Here is a 25573-nt window from a genome sequence, read left to right as displayed (position 1 = left end):
TATGTTCATAAAAAAACAAAACAAAAAAAAAAAACAAAAAAAAAAACAATATTCATGATCTGGTGAGAATTTACTAAATAAATATTTCTATGAATATTATAATCTATTTCTACCATGTCTGTATTTAGTATTTAGCATCGTCTGCTAAATGCTGCTAAATACTACACACTGCACCTTTAAAACCAGACTAACTATTAAAGACCAACCTGAGTCTTAATACTTCCTTCCTCCCTTCACTGTCTTGGGTCTTTACCCCAAGCCTTATTCATTAATACTTCAATGAAAATCTATTAAATTATAAAAATCCTATGATATAAGATACCAAAGACAACAGCTGGGCTGCAGACTTATTTACTTATAGATATGAGTGCATTAGTTGGGGCCTACTTTAGATTGTAGATTGAGACATAAAAAAAGAGTTGAATTAACTTATGTAAAACCTAATAATTAGGTTGCACGGTGGCGCAACGGTTAGCGCTGCAGCCTCACAGCAAGAAGGTCACCGCATTGATTCCCAGCTTGGCCGGTGGGCCTTTCTCTGCAGAGTTTGCATGTCACAGTCCACAGTCCAAAAACATGCTCATCAGGTTAATTGAGCACTCTGAATTGTCCCTAGGTGTGAGTGTGTAAGTGAAAGGTTGTCTGTCTATGAGTCAGCCCTGTGATTGACTGGTGACCAGTCCCGCCTCTTGCCCGATGACACCTGGGATAGGCTACAGACACCTGAGACCCTGAACAGGATTAGCGGTTCAGAAAATAAATAAATGAATGAAAAACTAATAATAATACAGCTATAAGGCACTGAGGAATAACAAGCAGTTTTCTACATCATCTTCCTGCCTCCCTGAACTTCCTCCCTTTAAAAAGGCTAGATGGACTGATGTGACCATATCACAAAATTCAGGAGGACATTAATGATCACAGACCTGTGGACCAAACTAAATTAAGTTAACTACAGCATCAGTTCAAAGAGAGGCAACTGACTGCAGAACAGTCAACGCTGTAAGCTAACATGTTTTCACCAGTCATGATGTACAAAATCAGTCAACCAAGGGAATGTGGTTCTTAAAGTTAGACTCTGGTTCAGAATTTCTTTATGCTGTTAGTGCAGACTGTTTTGTTTTGTAAAGAAAACTAATCATTTGACCTAGTTTTAACACATCTCTAAGAGGCGATAGAAAGACATTAAATGGTAAATACTATCAGTATGTTGACAGATTTTGATTCTGATTGATATATATTTTTAATCTTTTATCTAAAAAAAACAATCATTGTTAAGAAACAGGAAGGTTAGAAGGCCTTTGATGTGCAGTTCAGCAGCAGGATCTGCCCGAAGCCATTTTCTGATGTTGTGATATCACATGAATGAATGGGTTGTGTGAAGTAAGATTATCTTTAAGAAAACTGAAAAGCAGAGGGGATTAAAGTGTCATTCTTTGAGTTAGCCTCATCCCTCTGCTTTGTTCTCCTCTGGCATGACCTTTGAAACGTACAAATTTACCTTTGGACAAGTTTACAGGCAATACCTGTGCATATGCAGGTGTACATTTATAACTGAAAACATGGTAATGTAATGCATGCACAGAAAGCATGCATTCAGAAATCCCTTTAGCTTTTAAGTATCAGGACGTATCATCTCTTTTTAAGAGCGATCTGATCAGAGAAGCAGCCATTCAGAATACCAACTCCCACAAAGTTTGGACTGTTTTGGTGGCAAACTCTTATTGTTTAACAGCATTTTATAGTAAAGATGTAGCATTAAAAAATTCACAGCAAGCATGCTAAAGGAAAAAGCTGCTACACAGTTTAGCATTCAGGCCAGAACCAAAACGTTTGCTTTTTTCAGCACAAGCACGCTTAACACACAGTAGGTCCCACAATTAATGACAGATTAAACAATCATCCAGCAGCTACAGATCTGCAGGTTATTGACAAAAATGCACCTTTGACACATGAGAAGTTGTAGAAAAAGTGATTAGTCATCTCCCTCCAGTTTCTGTGTGACACATTTGACACGGATATTTTCTCTGAGGTTTCGGAGGCGCGCGCTGCGACTTGTGATTTCCTCCACGTAGGTTTTGGGGAACCAGCCCCGCTCCCCGTCTGACAGCCTGATACCCTCCACCCAGCCTGGACAAAGACAACAAACGCCTGTTAGACACAGGAGGAAATGCTCCATCCACACTTTATACATGAACCTCATATTTAGAGGCATATGAAGGTCTATTTAAGAGAAGGCTTCATACACATCCTTACCGTCACTTGTTATAGTCTTTGCATGAAGAATATCTGCCTTCTCTAGCGTTAACTCATCATGCTCTTGAGCCTGGTAGCTTTTGATGCATTGAACCTGGGATATATCTAAGAAGCAAGAGAGGAGAAGAAGATGAATGCAAGGATTTAAAGGTCTAAACTGATACATAGCTGCACCCAAAGCTCTCCACTAACCGTCATTCTCACTGGCCTGCTCGATGTCTTCCAGTGGATTGGATGGAAACATGGCTGTGATCCATCTCTGCTTCCCACTCCTTGGTGCAGACAGAGATGGTTCATTTAGAAGAATGAGATTTGAACTGTAGAGGAAAGATTGTTGTCACTGCGTTGTGTTGTTACTCACTCAGTGTGTGACTTCAGCAGGATCTGGTGTTTGAGCTGCTGGCCTTCACACAGCTGCAGGTGGAAGATGAAGCCTGAGATGCCCTGCAGCTTCAGACTGAGGTCCTTCACTTTCAGCTCTCCGATCTTGGCGTGCACAAACACCATGAACTTCCATGTACTGCAAAAGCAAAAAAAACCCCAAACTTTTTTTATGCATTCATTACCCTCAAATGATGATGAAAAGCACCAAATTTGTAAGAAATGGGATAACAACCCTGATAAAGCTGATTACATTCATGAGTGTCAATGTGGAGCTGACTGTTGTGATGTTGTGAAACTGTCCACCTCATTTTGATAATGCTAGTAGAAACACTTTTTAACTTTAGAGGACAGACCATATCTTTGAGGAATAGTCTGATGTTAACAGACCATTTTGCCTTTGTTGAGTGGTTTTCTCTCTGAATGTCGGCTTTACAACAGAAATAGTAGCTTCAGTTTGCAAAGCCTCACCCTCTATAGCAACATTTCTTGAATTGTCATTGTTTGCTCTAATATTTTAAATGTATGTTTGTCTCCTCAAAAAATGCTCTTTTCATCAATATCCAACATAAAGAATCAAGAACTAGATATGCTGTCACACCAGCTTTATAGCTTAGCTGAGGGTGGATGTCTTTAACACCTCACAATAAGGATAATACCTCAGTAATTCATTGGACTCAGTGGATATTCAGCTCAAAGAAAGCATCTTGTTCCTAAACTTTTTGTTGGATTGATCAATGAGTAAATTGATATGTTTGGCTATCCCAGAATAAATCATAGCCTGGCCATGCTTTAACTGAACTAACTGTGCCTTTATATTCGGTGTGGAGACGTTAAGGTAGAATTGGTTGTCTCATCTAATTCTGCAAAAAGAGTAGTCCTTAAAAAAATCATAGTGTTCCTTCTGTATAACTTAGAGGTCAAACATTGACAGAAAACTGGCTGTAAAGAGATTTCTTTCCAATGCTGTCTGACAGAATGTGTGATTTATGAAAACATACAATCTAAAGTACTCTCGTGGAGAACATGGGGCTTGCGCAAAAAGACAGTCCAGAGGGCTTCCTCCAGAGTTGCAGAACTAGTGGCTCCTATATTTTAAGGACTCTGTAACTTGGGATGATGTAGAAAACTTTTCGAGTCTCATTTATTCATTCATTCACTTTTCCTGAACCGCTTATCCTGTTCAGGGTCACAGATAGCTGGAGCCTATCCCAGCTGTCATTGAGTGAGAAGCGGGGTACACCCTGGACTGGTCGCCAGTCGATCACAGGGCTGACACAGAGACAGACAACCATTCACTCACACACTCACACCTAAGAGCAATTTAGAGTGACCACTTAACCTGATGAGCATGTTTTTGGACTGTGGGAGGAAGCCGGAGTACCTGGAGAGAACCCACGCATGCATGTGGAGAACATGCAAACTCCACACAGAAAGGCCCACCGGCCAAGCTGGGAATCAAACAGGTGACCTTCTTGCTGTGAGGCTGCAGCGCTAACTGTTGTGCCACCGTGCAGCCCCCTTTTTGAGTCTCAATATTAATAAAACTTTGTCTCAGGGTCCATCACTGTTTGAATTAATCATTTATTAAAGAAAATAATCAAATCTGTTACTCATATTGTTGCACCCTGAGTTAACTCAGCAGGATTAAGTTACATAATTTGCTTAGGGACTTCAAGGACATCCCTCACAGACTCATCTTTAAAGGAACCAGCATAAAAATGAGGAATAATTCCAGTTTCTTTTAACCTGAGCATATGATGCATGGGCAGCTATAAAGATAAAGGTAAAAAGTGAGTTTATCCTGTGACCAAATGCTTAAAATATTCAGACGCAAATGAGTGCATCTATCATGACAATCAGTGTGATGTTAAGATTCTTGGTTTCTTTGTGATGACAGCAGAGCACTCACTCTTTCCTCCGGGACAGCAGCAGACAGTCGTTGAACAGGTGGAGGTACACAGGTTTTGTGGGAAATTTAAGCTTCGATCCAGAAATGCTCATCATCTGAGTGTCCACCTCCAGGAGTTCACCGTGTTTCACCAGCCAACGGGACTGAGAGATCAGAGGGAAGATCTGTGACAAAAGAAAAAATATATTAAAAAGGAATAATAAAAACACTGACACTGAGGATCAAAAAGGTGGTATTCCATCACCTTTCCCTCAAAATGAATCTTCTTGTTGAGGTGAATGAGTTCCTCCATCCTCTTCATGGACTGCACGCTAGAGTTACATTCTTTGATGATCTGAGGAGACGCATACCGAGACTGTTATTACTGTTGTGCCTCCACAGATATAATACCGCTCCCAACTGGCTATTATGGATGATAATCACCACCTTTTTTAGCTCATTGAAAGCTTTCGTGGCAGTGTCCTCATCTCGAGAGCCGGGTGTCGTCCTCTTTAAGATGTTCTGAAAAATGAAGGAGGTTTTTGAAAACATGCCAGAGAGAAATCAATACTCTTGTTGTGCTCTGTGAGGGGAAGAAAAGCTGCTGCGGCAAACCTCTAAGCCTGGTCCAAATATTACCTTATTTACAGTTCAGAGTAATTTGGTTTCAAGTGCAAACATGAATTCTGCAGTGAATGTTTAATCATGTACCTCCACCAGCATTTTAAGCCGTGTGATCCTCTGAAACGGGAGGATTAAAAAAGAGGTCAGAGGGAGTCTTTGGCAGACAGGGTCCTCCTCCAGACGAGCCAGGATGCCGGGGAAACGAGGATTCTCCTGCCTGAGAGGACCAGACAAGGACATTTAGAGGGAAACTTCACTGACCTTTAGTGAAAGTGGGTTGAGATTCTTCCTGCATACTTTTCATCCTGACTAAATAGAAAGTCATCCTTCTCAGTATGAACCATCTGCAAGTTTAGTCATGCAGGTAAACTAACACCTGAACACCCTGAGAGGAAATCTTGGACACCCAGCAAGAAACAATTAGACTTTATGCTCTACAGCTATGAATGAACACGGATTGATAAGAGCTGCATATTCTTAGCGTGCATATGAGCTCCAAGAGACGAATGATTTACTGCTGATGTTTAACTCACAGCAAACGCTGATATGTCTGCTCCTGATAAGCCTGGTTGGTAACGTAAGGTAAATAAACTCTTCGCAGAGCTGGGCAGTGATCCAGGACAATATCACACACATCAAAACGCAGAATGTCTTCCTCCAGCCGCCGCTCCAGGTCCTGAAGAAACCTACAGGCAGCAGATAATACCATTAGAGTGAAATAAATGAGAACTCAGGTGCTAAAAACCAAGCCGCGGGGAGAAAGAGGCGTATCAGAAGTGAAGCACTTCACCTCTCACTGACATCTTTGACTTCAGGCAGCTTGGAGAAGAGCCACTGCTTGTGCTGAGCTCCAAGACACTCTGTGAGCTCCTGAGACAGCATGAAGTGGTCCACAGCGATGGTCAGACTGCGGATGTATGACGCCTCTGATGTCACCAGCTCAAACTTTGCCTGAGTTGATGAGGACAAAGTCAGTCAGACATCTAAATCACAATAATCTGCAAAGAAGATGCAACATATGCACCAAATCAATAACCTTGGTGTCATATGGCTTTGAACTACGGGAAAAGAAATGATCTAATGGTGCCTCTGAGACTGAGCATGCCTGGACTGCACATCCTCAAACATCCCAGCCCTGCTAGTAAAATGAGGCGAGGCAGAGAAACAAACACAATGTGATCCGTGTCATTCACCTCCTGTAGTTTTCTTTCCTCGTTGCTGAAGTTGTCGAGCTGACCGCTGCTCCGGACATCAGGGATGTCCTGCCACAGTGCGAATGCAGAGCCTCGTGATGAGCGAAAGGAGCTGGATGGAGACAGATTAGAAGGAGACGGAGTCCCATCTGATCCCTCATACCTGAGACCCTCCTCCTCTGTGCCGGGCTCCTTCCCCTGCTGCCTCTGGATCTCTCTGTTGATGGCCACATCGCTGTACTCCTGGTACAGTATTGCTGGAGGAGTTACAGAGAGTGAAAAGTATGGTGAAGAAAAAAAAAACATTCAGCCTCTTCTAGGAGCAGTATCTGAACAATGTTTAACTTACAGCTCGGTAAAAATCTTGACAAGCGATTTGAGCCATTGTTAGCTGGCAGTGAGCCGGAGTCCTCTTCTATAGATTTCTTCCTCATGCTACGAAGAGAAAAAAACAACAACATCAGTGCACAATGTTTAAAGTCTGCTGCTTTGCTGCTGAAATATTTAAGTTCATATTCACCTGAGTTTTGAGCTCCATCGATGTATCGGCACGCTGTTATCGCTGGTGGGTGGAAGAGAGGGTGCAGACCCTACTGGACTGTGGGGGGCGCTATCATTGGAACCACCTGAGGTGCGCTGTTTAGAGTTTGGCTTATCTGAAGAAGAAGAGAAGCAGAATGAGAAGGTTTGAGGACAACACAGCCTCTGTTTGTTTGTTTTTTTGGTTAAATATAGATTATTCATTTTGTGTTCAGACATGTTCTGACATGTTGGACTTCTCTAGATTGATGAGAATTAGCTCGAATTAAAGGAAGAGAGGATGAATGATTTCGCCCCGCGGCCTGTGAATGACTCTTGTGGCAGCCATCATATACTGGGTAAGTATCCCATATTTTAGCAGCACTTTGGTGGGACTGGCTCCCAGAATGGATGAAAGCGTCATATTTAACAGACTATTAAGTGAGCAACAGCTTAGTAGCAGCTATTCAATGGCTGAGAAGCTTATGGTTGTATTTCAAATAGTTATCAATTTCCAATTTCATGACTGAAAAATGAGACAAACCAACAATAAAACATTGAATGGTTTCATGCAATGCAATTTCAGACAGTTTTTAAAAGGATAAAATGAATTGTTCTCAGCTGCGACTGTTTTTTGAGTGTTTTCTAATTTTTAGACTTGTGCTTTTAGAATTTTAATTTCTTTTTAATTGACTTAAACAATGATTGTGTTGGAACTATTTTTTTAGGAGAACAGTTAAGATAAAAGGGTGACCCTGTCATATTTCTATTTCCTATAAATGATCCTTAAGCCAGGGGTACTGTTTTGTAATTACCTCCACCAAAGAGGTTATGTTTTTGGGAGAATTTGTGTGTTTGTCTGTGAAGAACATAACTCATAAAAGAACAAACAGATCTTGATGAAATTTTCAGGAAATGTTCAAAATGGGATAAGAAAGAACTGACTAAATTTTGGAGGTGATTCGGATCACCGTCTCGATCAAGGACCTTTTTAAAGGATTCTTTATCATTGTGAGATAGGGCCTTTTTCGCCATATGTGTATATAACTCTACAATAAATGGTTGGATTGCTTTGAAAAACAATACAAGACAAGGTCACCATAATTTCTGATAGATGTAAAAGTACGATCCAGATCCTGGAAATATTCTGGATACTAAGATCAGGAATATGAAATATGTTCTGGGTCATCATAAATTTCAATGCTGTCAGGAAACAAATTATCGTACAAACCTGCAACTAACACCAAATTGTGGCAGACAGTCTGCTGAAAGGGAGTATAACATTAAAGTAAGATATGCTTGGCAGAGGTCTGTGCTCTGAGTTGTTTTTAGGCTGTTGTGATTTGTTGTAACTTTGTAAGTTTCCTGAACTTTCTTCTCACTTCATGTCAACACAAAGTCGGTTCAACTGTTCACTCACAGTCCATGCTGGGGCTGAAGCAGGAGCTCTGCCTGTCCCGTGAGGCTACCCGAGCAGACAGCGACTTCCCCAGCTTTAAAGTGAAGGAGTTCTTCCTCTGAGAGAGCTGCAGTCTTGATATCAGTTCTGAAGCTGAGAAGCGTCGTCGTTCCTGATCCCCTTGGCGAGTGCGTGGTAGAAAGCTCCCCCCTGTGGCGCATAATGCCTCTACTGTCCCACTGTCTTCCCCAACACATGGAAGTGAGTCCTCTATAATCTGCAGGGGCTCCTCAGGTAGATTAAAAATATCATCATGACTGAGGTTTGAGAGATCTGTAACACCGTCTGTGGATGATGCACTGGACATGGCCTCTAGAGAAGATAATCCACTGAGGTCCTCCTCCAGGAAAGATGCAAAGGGTCCTGGGAAGATGTAGTCTGGGTCTAGGATTGGGCTGCTGAGAGATTCATCACTGAGGCTGTCTGGAGAGTAGACCTGCATCTTCCGCCCTGAAAAAAAAGAAAAACAGCTCTTTTAGATAAAAAAGGGTAACTCGAGCCAGATTTATTATATAACTATTATCATCACATGAGCGGAGCTCCTCACTTACGTATAGACTTCTCCTTCAGTGAACCCTGTGAGGTCCTCCTCTGAGGCTGGTAGGAGTCTGGGCTCTGACATCTTGGAGCTTCAGGAGAGGTCGGAGAACAAGGAACCTGAGAATCCCAGGAGTCTCTGTTTGTGTATAGAGAGGAGAGAGGGAACGACAGGGGGAGGCTAAGAGCTGAATGCAGGGGTCGACACACTGTTGTGACACATCGTGGCTTCTCACTTTGCTCCTGCAAAGAAGTCCTGATGCCATTATGAAATTCAAGCTCACTGTCACTCACAGGTGTATGAGAGTCCAAATTCAGAGTTGTTTCATGCTCATTGTCTGTCCTGTGACAGCTCCTCTGCATGTCATTCAGTTCATTTAGAGTGTGCCTAAATCCATTCAGAGGCCGGGATTGCGTCGTGCATTGTGCGTCTGGAATAACTGTTTGTCTTGAAGAGCCGAGTCTGTTTATTTTTGGTGTCACTGGTGGTTGTATCTCAATAAAAGCCAAAGTTTCCTGCTGGCACACAGCCACATGCTTATGGTGACAGGGGTGAATGAGAGGCCGGTCCTCCTGAGCCTCGCTCAGAGTCTGGGACTCTCCTGAGCCGGGGATCCACATGCTGGGACTCTCTCCTCTGCAGTGAAAAGCGTGACGGTGGGGTTGGAAATCAGGAAAAGGTGAGAATCCATAACCAGGGAGCATGGCTGGATGAACACATGAGCGCTGCAAAAGAGGAGAGGGAAAATGTCCATTTTTAAAATTCATGAAAAAAACTTTTGTCTGCTGTTTTTTTTTTAAGCAAATATTCTGACATCACAAGCAACAACAGACAATCGGGCAGAAGGTGAGGCTTACCCAAGTCCACAAAACCATTTGAATCACGAGACTCTCTCGAAAAAGATGAAAAAAAAAAAAAATTGTCACCCAGCTCCACTCAGATTCTCCCAGAATCCCTCACAGTCTCTGGCGCAGACTCTGGCTGCAAACTGCTACAATGGTGGCACCTGTGACGGGGGGAATTTTGGCTTCAAAACCGTATAGTGATAAATGGCGGAGCCACGCTGTCCACTCTATATACAGTCTGTGACTGCTACAGGTTTTTAGGTGATAGCTCAGTCCGTAAGAGACTTTGGTGAAGAACCAGACCCAGTTCAGCCCATGTCAAGTTTGGAAATTGGGCTGTAAGCTGGAAAGATGCCACTTCCTGAGTACCACCAAGGTGGCCTTTCCCTTGAGCACAGTACCAAGCGTTTGGGATACCTGACCTTTCGAAGCCCCTGTGCTCTGAATCTTTTTTAAATGCATGTTCAGAGGGTCCTTTGTGTGTGTGTGTGTATGCTATAGAATATGTGTTAGTCCCATGTTTAAACAAAGGGGCACAAGTTCTGTTCTGAAACCTCTGGGATTAATAACATGAGAATCATTTGATAATAATGCCACAGAACTATTTTAATAAACAATTTTTTCTTTCGTTTTCATCGCTTGGCTCACACATACTGACATATCAAGGCACTATGTCAATACCTGCTACACCTTGTCTGTGATGTGCAGCACATGGAGATAAAATATTGGAGCAAAGTCCCTCACCTCTGAACCTCTCTCTGAAGTAGTCACAGAGGTGAAATTAGAAAAAGACAGGTGTGATGTGTGTATGGGGAGGGCCTATGTGGTTATACAACTCAAAATCAAACACCTGGACATGAATATTACACCGTTACAGGGTTGATTGTGAAGGATAAAGGTGCAGTGACAGCAGGACTTTAATGTGTAAAGACAAGACTTTAAGGTGTCAAAAAGAAACCTGACAAAAAAGGCTTATCAGCAGGACTAATACACAAACAGACCACTTATCCTTCTACCAAATAAGGTTATGGTTGGCTGCTTGGCTTAGTGTCGCCTCAGGATTCCACAGACTCGACTGAGTGTTACATCGTCTGTTGAGTTACAGTGAGCAGAAAGCAGTGATGTTAAGGTTTCATACAGTGTTCAGTCTGTTGATGTGGAGTTTATGGAGCTACTTTCTGAAATGGGTCCTGTATGAATTCACACTGCCTTAATTAGGATGTACAACACACACATGGACACACACACATACACATTTGCGTTAAGCAGATACTCCTGGAATTAGCCCGATGGATGCTGAAACTACTGACGCGTGCAGGATGTTTCCCAGTCACACCTCAGACATACACATACACACACACACACACACACACACACACACACACACACACACACACACACACACACACACACACACACACACACACACACACACACACACTTAAGTCTAGGTTAGTGTGTCTCCTGAGCCGTGTCTTCCTGCGTTAATTAAAGACCTCTCTGCACGCAGCATTGAGCCCCTGTACTTAACATCTTTACACACACACACTCACCTACACACACACATATAACACAACACACCAGTTCCAGACAGGATACCACAGGAGACAGACAGACAGAGGAAGAGAGTCTCAGCACTCTCACCTTTCACCTGAGGTCTTTTCTCATCCATCATTCTGGCTCTTCGTCCCTGTCAGCTCGAGTTAGCTGAGGAACTTTTTCTGATCGACTATTAACAGTGAGTGCGGGTTAGAGCATCAGCCGTCTCTCTCTGCTGATGCTCTCTCGAGCTGAATGACAGGTGAGACAAAGAGCTATGTGTAGAGCAAGCAGAGGGACATTAGGCTGTAGATTCAGTTTGTTTTCTAACATCTTAAACTCACAGTTCTTCTCAAATTGTAAAAAGCAGAACCTCATTGCTAATGAAGTTACTGAAGACCTCCCAATGGTGGTTTGGAATGAAAAAACAAACAAACCAATATTTCAGATCGAAGCAAAAACTTCTTGTGCGTCTTCTACCAGGTCGTATCACTCTGACCTTTGTGGTTTGAAGCTGTTTACTGTAGCATTCAGCCCGTCAAATAGCTTTAGCAACAACCTGCAGACCATATCACTGGTGTTAATTTCAGCCATACTTAGGGATCTTACAGGGTGGGCCAGAAAGATTTACCCATCGTATATCTCTATTTTGTTTGCTTTGCTTTTGTCCTAGAAACTTAAAATTTTGGATAATTTCTCTTAAAAGGCATAGCTTTTGATGTACCTGAGTTCATTTGTTTACTCCTAATGACTGTCGAGTATGGCATCGAAGGGTAAGCGCGACCAGATTGTAGCCTTGAAGGAGGCTGGACTGACAACAATGCAAATCATGAAAAAGGTGAATGTTTGTCGTAAGACTGTCTACAATGTCATGAAAAAACAAGATACAAGACTGGCAATACCACCAGCAAACCAATCTCTGGAACAAAACGTTCGGTCCGCACCGAAAGGGTTGTTGAGACAGTGAGGAAGAGAATCCAAAGGAATCCTTGCAAGAGCATGAGGGCAACAGCAAAGGAAGTGAACATCTCAAGACCTTCGCTGAGAAGAATCGTCAAACAGGATCTCCAACTGAAAGCACTAAAAAAGACTGTAACTGTCCCCAAATTATAGCCAGTGGTTACCAGGTGGTTACCAGCGCAGCACCACGGTTGACTGGTTTTACTTCCCAGCTAGATTAAATTCTTGATTCTGATTGGGCAAAAACTTGTAACAATGGTGATTAATTCTTAAGTTAGGACTTAATTGCATTATACTTATTCATCATGCAGGAAGGAAACGGCACGTTCCACCTCTGCCTGTTGACACTGTGGCAAAAAGCATCAGCTTCTGTATCAGGATGCTCTTTGTCCCAAAGTGAAGACAGCTGGAACAGATGTGAGAGCAGCCTGTGAAGTTACTGAGCCCCAAACACCTCTGATAGGAAAAGTGCAGCCTCCCATCCATCCATCCAATTCCTGCAACGGCAGTAGAGCTGGTGAGAGCAGCTCTAAGTTGTCCCTGGCTACACATATCCCTGATTTAACACATATTAGCCTGCTTCACAGTATAATAACCCTTAAGTGCTCAACACACATCTCTTTGCACTTGACTTTACCTGATAAATATGACATTCTGTTGTTTTATTTGCTCACATTTATTGTGGCTACCCTAAATTTTCATTTTGTATTTAATGTTATTTTTTTTGTTACTACTTTCTTTTTTTTGGCTTTTATCAATAATGTGTTTGCTTGTTGCGGTTGTTTTTAAAATGTGCCACTAACTACAAATACACTCTGACTTGACTAAGAGTCTGCTAAGAGTTATATTTTAGTTCAAAATCGTATTTCCCTGAGCACTTCTGACTTCAGTTTGTTGGTTATTCTAACATTACCACCATGGTTTAGATACATTTTTTGTGACACTTCAACTCCTAACTCTGCTACTTCTGCTTTTTCTACTACTACTTCTATTACTTCTAACTTTTCTACCAATACCTCTGCCACTTCTTCTAGTACATCTACTACTTTTTTCTACACTTTCCAATTTTTTCAGCCTTGTTTCACTGCTTTTAGCAAAATTACTTCACATTTTCTCATTCCTGCCTTTGGTCTCTGCATTTGCTGTGTTGGTAAATCTAATTTTTATGTTTTTAATGAAACTAGACTTGGCCAGTGCTGCTGAATTTGAAACATTTTTCAGTTTGTGACTCCTCGGCTGCATACTCTGAAAACACACAGCACCTTATGGTGTATAATTTGGAGCATAGAAAAGGTCACATTCTGTGAATGTTAATTGTTAACTATCTTATCTCTTTTCTCTGTTTGTGAAAAAAAGAAAAAAAAAAGCACATCCAACCATTGGATAATGGTAAGTAAAAACATCCTCCAATAATGCATTGAGTGAGTTAATTATCACACTGTCACACTACATCCCTATGAGGTATGCATTTTTTAGATTGTAGTAAAATAGAGCATCAAATTAAACTGCACAGCTGTAATTTCCATGAGCAAAAGGGACTCTCTTAGAAAGAATTACAGTTTAAATTAATGCTTTTTCCTCAAGTATCATTTGTTTATAAAGATGTTTGTTTGCCCAGAGAACAACAGACCTGAGATCATAGTTTCCTGTATATTTTTCAGGTGTGCACATGTGCTGTGAATATGAAGCTGTTGAAAAGCCACACCTGTTCTTCAGGCAACGGTAGACGGCCGAGTCAATCCTCTCTCTCTCTGTTTCTCTTATACACACACTCACACTCACACACACACACGTAGACAAAAACACACTGAGTAATGCAGGCACAAATGGTTACCTGTTCCCTGGTGCAGACAAAGGAAGCCTTTATGTGTGTGCCTGGGCCAGGCTGCCCTGAGCACAGGACACCTGAGAGGGTGTGGGAACTGTTTATACTGATCAGCTCATATAGTGCAGCCACTGAGCCATATAAACACATCCAGAACACTTCTGCTTAATAACACCAGCTCTGCTGGTGTCTGCATGTGATTACTGTCTGGTTATAATGTAATCCTGCTGCAGATGTGCGGCATTAAACTAACTCTATCTGCTGTCTGTCATGTGTGATTAGAGATGAATTATTTCCTTTTACATTGTATAATTTAAGAACACTGTATTTTATGACCATATAATCCCAAAAGATAATCCAGATGATTGAAAGTTCACATAATCCTCAACAAACAGCCAAGTCTCCATAAATCAGCATACTCTTTGTTGAAAATTAGCTTTCTGCTGTTAGATAAGAAACCTCAGAGATCCCAAAAACTGAAGATAAGCCTCAGCGCCAAATTTATCAAAACATGAACGCATCCGATTACACGTACGGCACATTCCTCATACCGGGACAATTATATAACGCTATTGAAATTTCAATTCCAAAGACGTGTAATTTCCCTTGTCATAGCAGGGTGTTATTTGTGACTGTTATGGACTTTGCTGCCAGTTTTCTCCCCTGTAATTTCACTAGGCTGCTTTAAGACGCCATGTCTGCATACAGAACTTAATGAACAGCACAGTGGCATGCCTTTAATGCCAGCGGCCACAGACTTTTAATTGTGACATTTTTTTATCTTAAAGGTCTGAGAATAATCCTTTAATGGAGTGTATCACATAAACATGAACATAAATCCATAGCTGATTCAGCTTCGTTCAGAGCCAAATGTTGTGTAATCACATAATTAAAGTTAGTTTGATGTTTGCCCGGGGGAGACGAGGGTGTTAAACAAATGGATCCACTGTTTAAGCTGTTTGTGGTCACAAAGGTGAAGAAATACTTCTCCTCAAAACAGACTTTGATGATCTTAGAGGGGTTTTTATCATGCAGTCCAAGTTATAAAATATAATACCTTAGGATTAGGTTAGAGTTACACTGGACCTTTCTGGACCTAACTACTAGCCAGTAGTTAGTGGTGAATGACTTTGAAATGAGACATTTATATTCTGCACTGTTTACAGTCCATTTAGCAGCTATAGCCTCTGCATGCACACCAAAAGTCAAGCAAAATTCACACCTATAGATATGTTTACTAAATGAACACTAACATTTCATTATTCACCTCTCACAGGCTGGCAACCTGTCCGGAGGGTATCCTGCCTTTCATCCCATTTGTCTGTTTGGTGAGTCTCAGTTTTATAGTAAATCACAAATCACACTGAGACTACACTGGATTATTTCCATGGTATGATTCCCAAAAGGAAAAAAAAAAACTCAGCGACTCATTTGCAAGTCACTGGGTTGTGTCACAAACATGCAGATTTGTCAAAAGTGAAAGCTTTGTCAGGTCTGTCCTCGAGATAAGAAGTCAACTATCACGTGAAAGTTTGTTCTTCATTTCGTTCATTCCAGGAAGTTAGAATGACAGATCCCTTCATGACTTTAAAGCAGAGTATCAGATTAATGTAACGCTGAATTTCCAATTTCAGTTCTTGAAATTTTTTTATGAGCTGGCAAGTACTATCTTTTTTCAAGGTACTCGATACTCGCGCCAAGGCAAAGCAATATTTTATGTTGAGTTAGTCCTCCTCGCCAGTAGTTGCCGCCACTTTTTACAGTTTGACAGAATGACAAATACGCGTCAGGTCCTGTTCGGACAAAATGAACAAACCAGGAAGAGTTAACAGTTAAACTGTTTTATCTTGCGCTTCATTTCATTTTAAAAACGACTTTAACTCTGATGGTTATTAGTTTTCTTTTTTTTCTTTTTTTTAATTTATTTAAAAAAAAAGAACAAAGAAAAAAAATTAAACTCATAGAGAGCTGTCAGTGTTTTATTTTTACTTATTGGCGGACTGACTGTGCCGTCATTGATCAAAATTTGATCTGTCATTGTGAAGTTAAATTTCATGTATCACAAGTACTAGTAGTATTAATACTCGGTATCGATGAGTACCCAAGAGGGAGTACTTGTCCTGGTATTGGTCTGATTTTGGATTTTGGTTTGGAGCTGCTTTTTTTTCCCTTCCTTCTGCCAGTGTACGATGACTTGAAAAACACCCAAAGCCAACAATGAATGACAACAACTCTGAACACAGTAGCTTCGGAGTTGTTCAGCTCATTTTGGAGAAAATCTTCTTGATTCAAAGCCACTGTTCGTGTCTCAATCTGAAGCTAAAAAAGTCCCCTTGTAAAAAAGCTTATTTAACTGCTGTACTGATAACATTTACAAAGCTGTCCAGCTCCAAGATTATTTCATCTTTACCCAGTAAATTAAGAAACCTCAGAGTTTAGGGCTAAAAGTTACGGACTTAAAAGATAAGTCAGTAAGTTATGAGAGATAGTGAAGCAGCCTAACAACATTAGTATTGTAGAACCCATCATATTTTATGCTAATTTAATTCAATTTGATTAAAAAAGTTATTTGGAAATTTAAAAAATGATGCATGACCAGTAGAGGTTCTCTGTAGTATCACCATTTCTTTGAACATAATTCTATTTCATGTTATTCTATTTATTTGCCTATGATGATTTATTTTCAGGCATTTTATTCTTTTTTGTTTTTGTCTTTCATTATTTCATCCTTTTTTGGGCCTTGATTTTCTGTTTCACTGCTCTGTGTGAAGCACTCTGTACTGCATGCTTGCAAGTCTAAAAGGTGCTCTCTAAATAAAGTTGAGCTGAGTTCAGAGTTGAGTTGGTGTGCCCACTGGAAAACACTTTTTCTACAGAGTTTTAAAGGTACGTTGGTTTCTTTTGTAGGCACCCTGGCCTGCAGAGGAGTTGGATCCCTTGCAACAGAAAGGTAAGCATGTTAAAATACAAAGCACAGCTCTGTTAAAAATTGGCTAAATGTTATTTTGAGCTTTAAGTATGATATATATTAAAAATTTGTATTCACTTTCTTTGCATCTTGCTTTGTGGTCCACACTAAGAGATTATTTTACAGTTATTTTCACTGAGGAGAAAGATAATGAAACTGTTTGTATTTTTCAAATCTAACACCACACTCCCTCTGCCTGTCCCCTCCCCCTCACGGGTCTCTCCCTGAGCTTAAGTCCGCTGTGTTTGGTCAGACAGACTGAAGTGTCCTTACAGTGTGGTGTGAGCAGCTCATGTGTGTGTGTGAGATCGCAGTTTAACCTGGTCACATCAGACCACTAATTGCCAAGCAGTAGACTGAAGATCCCAGCACTGTCTGCCGAGACAAGACATGACATCATAGTGCGTCACTTTTAGGAAAACCAGCCTCCTGCTTTCTGTGTGTTTAGCAAAAACAGCTTTTAGAACATTTTCTGTTGATGCACTGCTGGTAAAGATGAGACTGTTAATTTGCAGACAAGAACCAAAAATTACTGAAACTATAATTGGAAAGATGCAACAGTGTTAAATCAAAGAAGGTGTCCATTTTACGTGTGTAAAGTGTAAATTGTAGAGAAAAAAACAACAACAACGACCTGATCACACAGCTTCCAATAGCCTCTGTAAACAACATTAACGCCACTGTGGATATTTTCAATCAACTGGACATACAAAACTTTAGATCAACAATTCATGGCTGACCAGTCACCAACAGAGAAGAGAAGAACAGAGAGAAAAACTTAACAACGCAAGACTTTGAGTGAAAGAAACATTGGTCAAATTTAAGAAAAAAACACAAAGCGACCACAAACGGAGAAATGGTGCGGGGACAGGCAGTGATACAGGACTGAATGAGTGAGAAGAGAGTGCAAACACAGGAGTTTTGGTGAGAAGATGTCAAATAGGGAATGATGTTTTCTGCTTTAGTCAAAAACCTGGGACAGCTTTTTGTCTCACTGTTGGGATTTTATTTTACACGTCTATCCACCTGCAATACATTACTTTTTTTTATTTGTATCCTGTTCTACTCTCTTGAATCTAAGAGCTGATGGAGCAGACAGTGTAGCTGAGTGAGTCTTAAACACATCTTCAGATTTTCTCAGGTTGACGTAAACAACAGAAACTGACACTTAAAAAAAAAAACAATTAGAAATGTAGTTGGAGGACCAGCCACTGGCAAGAAATGCTAGTTGGAGGTAGCATAACATCTCAAGTGTTTGTTCAAAGTAACTGGATGGCAAGCCAAGCAGCACCCTTTGGTATTTTAATGGTCTGTATCTGAATCTCTCTATCACCACAAACTGTTGAGCAAGACTCATATCCCAATCAGAAAAAACAAACCAGATGTCAAAGTGAAGCACTCAGTGCATTTTTTCGTAGGATCAGACACCTGAATGGTGTGCGAATGGTTGAGTGAATTCAGGTCAGGGAGTTTCTCGGTATTCATTCCTCTTCTAGCCTCCACCCACTGAGACAGGTGAGCACCCCAGAGGCTACAGGAGGCGGGGAGTCACCCAAATGTTTAAACATGGTGTGGGTCCTCCTAATCCTCCTCTGCAGCCTCAGGCAACTTACCCACGACCTCCGGAGACACTACGAAGATGCATACTGACAACCTGGCTTATAATCACACAGAGCTCTGTCAGACACAAGGCACACCTGAATGTGTGCGTGTGTTTGAGACGCAATCTGTCTTTGATTGAAAGTGACAAAACATGGAGAAGCTTCCCTGACCTTGTCTCACCCAGTGGGATCCCTGCTGACAGAGACAGACAAACAGTAATCACTCATTTGGAGGGCTGGGAAATGGCGACCATCTCACACGTCCACGTCAAAACTTTTGGACCTTTAGCCTTCTTTTCTCTGCCACCAGAACAAGTGTAGTCAACCGGGGATGCACAGTAAGGAGAGTACAGCACAAAGGAGCTATTGACAAACTTATGGAAATAACCTGCTCTAATTATGGTGCTTTGTCACGAGTCGCAAAAGCTACCGAGTGGATGGAGGGCCAGGGATCCAACACGCAGTAAACCCAGAAAATCTCTTAATCATTACCTTCTGACAGACAACAGTTATCTGTATGTGAGCCGAGACGCTAAGAAAAGGAGTGCTGATTTAGGATGTTTTGGCAGGTTACACGCTCATATGAAAGTGCAGTTCAGCACTTTAGGAATAAATCTGTCTTAATCAGTTTGCTCAGAAACTATTCTGAATCTACTGACAAAAAGCTTTTTATACAAACTGCTTAACTTTTAGTTTAAAAAGGTTTTCTGGTGAAAGCTGAGCCTTTATATGAAACATAGTTAGAACAAAATTGGTATAATAGCTCTTGTTTGTCAGTGTCATTGTTGAATACCTTAAGACATTATATTTTCAGTATTTTAATTCCCTGTATTTCTGTTACTTCTCTGTATCTCTATAACTTCTCTGTTTTTGCTGCTGACTGTCTTGGCAAGGTCTCTCTTTAACAAGGCATTTTCAATATCGGTGAGATCAGTCTGGTTCAATAATAAAAATGTTAAAGAGATACATAACTAAATAATTTGCAAATCTACTAAAAAGGGCGCTGGTTTGGTGTAGAAGTTTCAGTGTCTGTTTCCTTAAAGGTAGAGTCTGCAGGGTTTTCCAAAAAATAAAATGTCAACTTTTACAAAAATGTTCAGTCATTACTTCTGAGCCTCTATCCATGTGTGTCAGTGTCAGTGTCTGCCTCAACCCTCGGATGCATCAGGACATTTCTACCCAAGTGACTCTGCGTGTTGATTAGCGAGTGGAAGAAGCTATCCGGAATAGCTACAATAGTGGACATAGCACAGAACATGAAAAACACAAGCAAAGTGAAACGAAAAGCTTTTTCTTAAATAAGGGTGAAGCTTGGCTCAACTTACACTCGACTTTGGTAAATTGGGAGAGCAGCACAGGATTAAGAGCAACATGAGTTAGCTTTCTACTGAGCAGGTATGTGTCAAAGAACCTGGGATTAGCTTGTGCTAACACGCTAAGTCAGGTGCACGGCTCTTGAGTCTCTCCTATGTAGAAACGGGATGATGCAGGTGGTTGCTGGGCTAGTGAGTGTGTCACCTAGCCTCGGTTGGAGGCTGTGGGTGTGTGCTGCTGCTGGCACTGATCCAAAAAGGAGGAGCCCAGTTTAAATTTTTGTTTACTTACAAGTAATGAAAATTCCTGCAGACACTACCCTTAATTTTTTTTGCTTCTCTTTAGCTGTCCTCCCCAACAAAAGTGAAAAAGCTTGAAAATGAATTAAATGAATTAATAAATTAACAATATCTACAAAACAAAATGGATATTAAGTAATAAACTATTAACACTGACAGGAGAGGGATGAGCAAGTCAATCTTCTTTTTTCCCTCCTTCTCTTGTTGGGGAAAAAAAGGTATAGATCAGAATTATTTAACTCTCATTGGTAAACCACACTGCTGCACTGGGTGAAATGTGCCTCAATGATCATAACACACTTTTCCTGATAACTCATTGGAAAACCTACCATGTGTCACTCCACAGCTGGAAAAAAAAATCTCGAATAAAAAACTTTTTTTTGAGTCAGGTTTGTTAAAAATTAGTCTCAGATCTCATGTACTGATGATGCTTTGCGATGATTGCCCCCAGGTATGTTGTTCCAGCGCAATGACGCATTAGCATGAACGTCAAGACTTCTTATTTTTTGAGTGGCATTTATGTCTGCAAGGTAAATGCTGTCATTTCTTGGTCCATTACACCTACTGAAGAAGTGCCTGTCCGTGTGTTTTAAGTAGGTGTCAGTTAAACAGTTGACAGTAAGTTACACAAGAGCTCTACTTTGGGTTTCTTAAGCTGAATGAGACCAAATAGAAAATCTTTTTAATTGTAATCAACTCACAGTTTGAGGGTTTTAAGTTTGCACAGCAAAGGTTGGACAGATCATCACTGAAGAAATCCAAACTAGTTCTTGAAAAACAAAGCTAATTAGCTCTCCTAATGTGTCACCCAAACTTTGATCTGTAACAGGCTGTTAGCTCAACTTGCTGGAAGAAATACGTTTTATGGAGATAAATAAATCATAACCAGATCACAACCAATGGGAGCTGATGTTACGAGGCTGTGCATTCAGCCTGATTTTGCTCTCCATGGGCTGGTTTTATTCATCAAAGCCTGCTGATACATGAGTGCTTATAACTACTTCGTCCCTTGTTTACAGATTCAACTTTTCTATCAATAATAGAATATATTACTCCCATTATTGATGTTATTTGATATGTATTATATTAAAATAGAATATTATATTTTATATTAAAAAGCTTTCACAGGAATGTCTTCAGTGAAAAAAGTTGATACATGAAAGTGAATCCCGGTTGGATTCTTTCTTTTCATCAGTAATATTACGTTTCACTGACCTTATCCTTTAATGCCAATTAAAACATTCTGAGCCACATCTTTTGATTAACTTTCATGGTTACTGATGAGTACCCTGCTGCTGTTTACAACGCTAAAACAACGTTTGCCATTCATGACTCTGCTGCAGTTTCATTTCAGATTTTCCTTTTCATCTTTGAATTCACTGAAAGGAGAAGGCAGAGTTTTCTGTGCTCAAACTGTCAATCAGAGCTCTTTGATTCCAATCTCATCCTCTGCCACTGAGCTCTCAAGAGGCTGACCTACTTTACAACAAATTGCTGATGCATCTCCCCGCATTCATCTGCTGCTGTGTTTACTCATGCTCTCTTCATCTTTGTGTTTCGCAGCTCTCCTTCCTCAGCTGAGCACGAGCAGATACTCAAAGCCTCCCCTCCCCAGCCTGCTTCTCCCTCTATTATCTGGACAGGTATGGACAAGCCGTCCACCGGGGTGATGGTTGTTTTGAAACATGATCGTGTTAAAATGGGACACACATTTTAACAAGCTAACAATCCACAATTACACTTTAGCCAAAGAAATCTCATAACGTCAGCAGTTTTATAGGTGAAAGGGAAGGAAGTGTAATAAAGTGAGCTTTCCTGGAGCAGAAACTAGAATTGCTGATGAGCACAACAACTACTTTGTGATTTACTTTCTGTGAAGCAGAACCTTTTTCAGAAAGATAAGCATTAGCTTCTAAAACTGGAACAGATCATTTCGCTTCAGATACTTTACAAATATGAAACGCACCCGCATGCTATTAGCTGGGTCAAAATGTGAAATAACCTGAGGGCTACAGTGCTAGACAGGTGTGCCACATAGACAAACATGGCCTCTGGGCTCAAGTTTTAACCTTCATGCGTGAGCCAAGTTTTCTCCAACTCCCACATTAACTGAAGGACAGATTTTGTGCATTCCTGCAGGTTCGCAACAAGTCATAGCCGCTGCTGCTGCATTATAACTGTGTGAATGCGCAGGTAAATGACTCAGTAGGTGGTCCGCTTTATTGTCCAGGTTTGTCCAAGTTCATGGCCAACTTTGGAGGCACCCAGCCCCCCCAGATGAGACCCTTTGACACAAAGAGACACTTGCCCACATTCCCTGGATGACTCAGCAGGCTCATTCCTCTAAAATTGACCACTAAAGCACGGCAGGAGACAAACAAAGAAACTCAGCTATACACGTGAAGGAGAAAGCACTGTTATTATGGGCTATTAAGACTGCTGCTATGTAGGCCACGAGCCAGAAGGCAACAAAAAGTGACAGGCTCTCCTGAAAATATCACTGCACCTCATGTTTTTTGGTCTGGTCAGTCAATAATGTCTAATGACTTTAGCCTAGTTTCAAGAAAAACAGGTCAGTGTAAACAAAACAGAGGCGGTCACGTTCAGGTTAGCAGCCGAGTGCAAGTGTGCACGTGAGAGTAAATACCACAAGGAGCGCAGGTAACATTTGCATGCAAGATTGGGGAGCAGGAGGGTAAGGTGTGGCATCCTGGATCGCTTCCCCACACACACACACACACACACACACACACACACACACACACACATACACACACACGTTCAGACAGCCTCTGTCTGAGTGGCAGGTGATGGGGCAGGTGCTCTCCAGACAGACGCACGGTTGTTGAAGGGGAGGGGGGAAGTGAGGAAGAGGGAAGGGTGGGATGAGTTATAAATCAGTGTGTGATATGAGCAAGCACGCAGGGGAAAATTAGATTCAAAGTAAGGTGCTCAAAGGCAGAAATTCAATCACAGCTTAAATAAAATCCTGAATTCTAAATCTCCCTGATGTGATGGATTTTCATCAGAAGGCTATCAGAAGTTAGCCACCATGGCTGTGATCTCCAGCCTGTCATAAAACGCAGTAAAACAGTTCAAGGTCCGGCTTTACGCTTTGTGCAGAGTACAAATCCATCCAATGTGCAGGTGGTGCATTCAGGGCAGACATACTGTAGTAAATCAGATAATCCAGAAACACCCACAGCTATCTAATTGTGCTTCAGTCAAAATACGGACCTCTAGACTATCCACACACACAGAGACATGAGAATACACTTAGTCATCGAGAGACAGCAGACGGAAAAGGCATCACCCCAGGCCGACCTCTCACTGATGGTGTTTGATAAACACTCACAGAAGGCTGTCTCCATTTAGAGAGATTTTTTTAAAATCAGGCCTTCATTTTAAAGTAGTACAAAAAAAAACTGAGTTATTGTCATTTTTTGTCCCTGAAATTTATTTTCTTCCATTTTCCTGGTTGACTGACTTTTCTTTATTGAGTCCATGCAATTTGTTTGTGCAAACTCCAATTCTTGCTTTGCTGTCTGTGATCTTCAATGTTTCTGAATATTGCATGGCAAACAAGTTGAGTAGCTTCACACATACACAATAAGTTGAAAAAGGGAACAACAAGAATTTCATTCAAACTCCTGACCCTGCTGATTCATTCAGTCATTACAACGCTTGCTGATTATCCTTAATGAAGCAGAGTAAACAGCTCTGCCCAGTCCTAGGCTCCACATGAGTAAACAACAAACAAACAGTGAGAGAAAGGGACACTGAGCCAAAGCCTCATGTGTGCATGAATGCATGAACTTCAGTTCACACAGATCCATGCACACTGTGAACCCGAGGCTCTCACCCTGCAGACACCGAGCCTAGTTTTATGCTAAAATGTTCTGTGAAAGCCAAAAAGAGAAGTGTGTGTAGCGGCGCCAAGTTTCAGCCATGTACAGTTTTTAACAACCCCTCATCCAACATACTCAAGACATGCACTTACCTGCCCTGCTCTGCAACAACTCACTGCTGCACTGTAACCATCACATTCAAAGCTCACCTCGCTGAGCTCTGCCAGGGGAACAGCTAAAGACATTATAGATTCAAGCAGCGATGCCTTCAAAGAGAAGAAACAAGAAGTGAAAGCTAATGATCCTACTTGTAAGACTTCTCCATCATCTTGTGCTTGTGATTTGGCTTTCAGCAAGTGTCAGTTTATAACCCATGTACCAGTGCAGTGCATTCATGAAACGCTGATTTAAACAGCTGCTTTTGTCAGCAGAAGCACATCATCCAGGCAAACAAGAGTCCTGTGTTTGCCACCTGATACTTCATCACAGTCGTGTTGTTTCCCGAATCCCATATGAAGACAATGTCTGCCTTTGTTTTCAGAGTATATATACTGTCATATAAATGTAATGCACCTGACCAGCTGCACTATTTCCTCCAGCACACAAAGCAGAGTCTGCACTCTGAGGCAACAAACACAACTCAACTTTCTCTCCCAGAAGCTAAATTTACCAACTTGGCAAAAGTTGGCATGATACTGACAGGAATGTGAATGTTTTCTTCACTTTTCTGTGTGAAAGACTCCTTGTGTTTTTTTTTTTAAAAAGTACTTTACCTCATCTGTGTTAGCAGCCTAGTGTGTGTGCTGGACTGTGGCCAGCAGCAGTGTGTGAATCCAGGCCATCTCAGGGTCAGACTGAGCCACTCTGCTATCCATTGCTGCCTTGTGTTCCTCCCGGCTTCTTTTCCTCCTTCACCTCCTTCAGGTTCTTCTTCCCTTTATTTTAAATGTAGCTCTCGCATTCCAAATCTTTGCTCTTCTGCCTGCTTGTTCTCCTTCTTCTTCTTCTTTGTGTTCTCCGCCTCCTCTGGAAAACAAAAACAGGCTGAAAAACAGCCACCACTTGCTGCTCTCAGAGCTACTTACAATGCAGATCCCCTCTCTACGCTCCTCTGCTCTCCCTTCCCTCCCTGCTCCTTCCCCTCCCTCTTTCTCTCTCTTTCTGCTACTGTTGGGGAAAGCTCATTTTCTCTCATTCTCCTCCCCCTCTCTTGCCCTTCCTCTAACTCTAATAGTTTAGTGTCTCATTTCAGCACCTGCTTTGACACATAAACAGACGCAGAGAGGAGGAAGTGGAGGGACAAAGTGTTGCTCCTTGATAAGAGTGTGTGCGTAATAAAAAAGTGTGTCATTAAGGTGGTGGGGGTGCATGTTCCCAGTGAGTGTTTATTGTGTGATCTGAATTTGTTTTGTGTTCAGTAACACATTCAAATCCAAAACAAGCCCAACGACCTGCATGCTAAAGTGCACATTAAGTCTGGTCCTCATTCAGTGTGTCTGCAGATTCATGCTAG

The 25573-nt window shown here is 41.4% G+C and overlaps 1 protein-coding gene across 1 annotated transcript; it reads right to left on the bottom strand.

Annotated features, from left to right (window-relative positions):
- Positions 1–25205, bottom strand: arhgef19 (Rho guanine nucleotide exchange factor (GEF) 19). The gene is made up of 16 exons (XM_074682406.1): positions 24834–25205; positions 8875–9586; positions 8285–8773; positions 6866–7001; positions 6695–6780; positions 6346–6602; positions 5943–6103; positions 5686–5838; positions 5240–5369; positions 4976–5050; positions 4794–4883; positions 4550–4713; positions 2618–2776; positions 2449–2528; positions 2257–2361; positions 1–2130 (listed from the first exon to the last, which is right to left on the bottom strand). The coding sequence occupies exons 2-16, from the start codon at positions 9563–9565 to the stop codon at positions 1976–1978; spliced, it is 2931 nt and encodes a 976-aa protein (XP_074538507.1). The 5' UTR covers positions 9566–9586; positions 24834–25205; the 3' UTR covers positions 1–1975.
- Between the last annotated feature and the right edge of the window lie 368 nt (positions 25206–25573).

Source organism: Halichoeres trimaculatus, unplaced genomic scaffold (genome assembly GCF_033239565.1).
Source record: "Halichoeres trimaculatus isolate MK-OKI-2021-1 unplaced genomic scaffold, fHalTri1.1 fHalTri1_scaffold_11, whole genome shotgun sequence".
NCBI lineage: Eukaryota > Metazoa > Chordata > Actinopteri > Labriformes > Labridae > Halichoeres > Halichoeres trimaculatus.
The sequence above is the reverse complement of the archived record's forward strand: the minus strand, read 5'-3'. Positions and strand labels throughout refer to the sequence as shown.

What these genes read in the sequence shown, in the direction of transcription:
- arhgef19 (XM_074682406.1), bottom strand. Translation starts at nt 9,565, where the DNA reads ATGCTCCCTGGTTATGGATTCTCACCTTTTCCTGATTTCCAACCCCAC. An exon ending in CAGACATATCAGCGTTTGCT is followed by an intron (nt 5,370 to 5,685) that starts GTGAGTTAAACA and finishes TGGTCCTCTCAG; the next exon opens with GCAGGAGAATCCTCGTTTCC. An exon ending in GCAGGCCAGTGAGAATGACG is followed by an intron (nt 2,362 to 2,448) that starts GTTAGTGGAGAG and finishes CTTGCTTCTTAG; the next exon opens with ATATATCCCAGGTTCAATGC.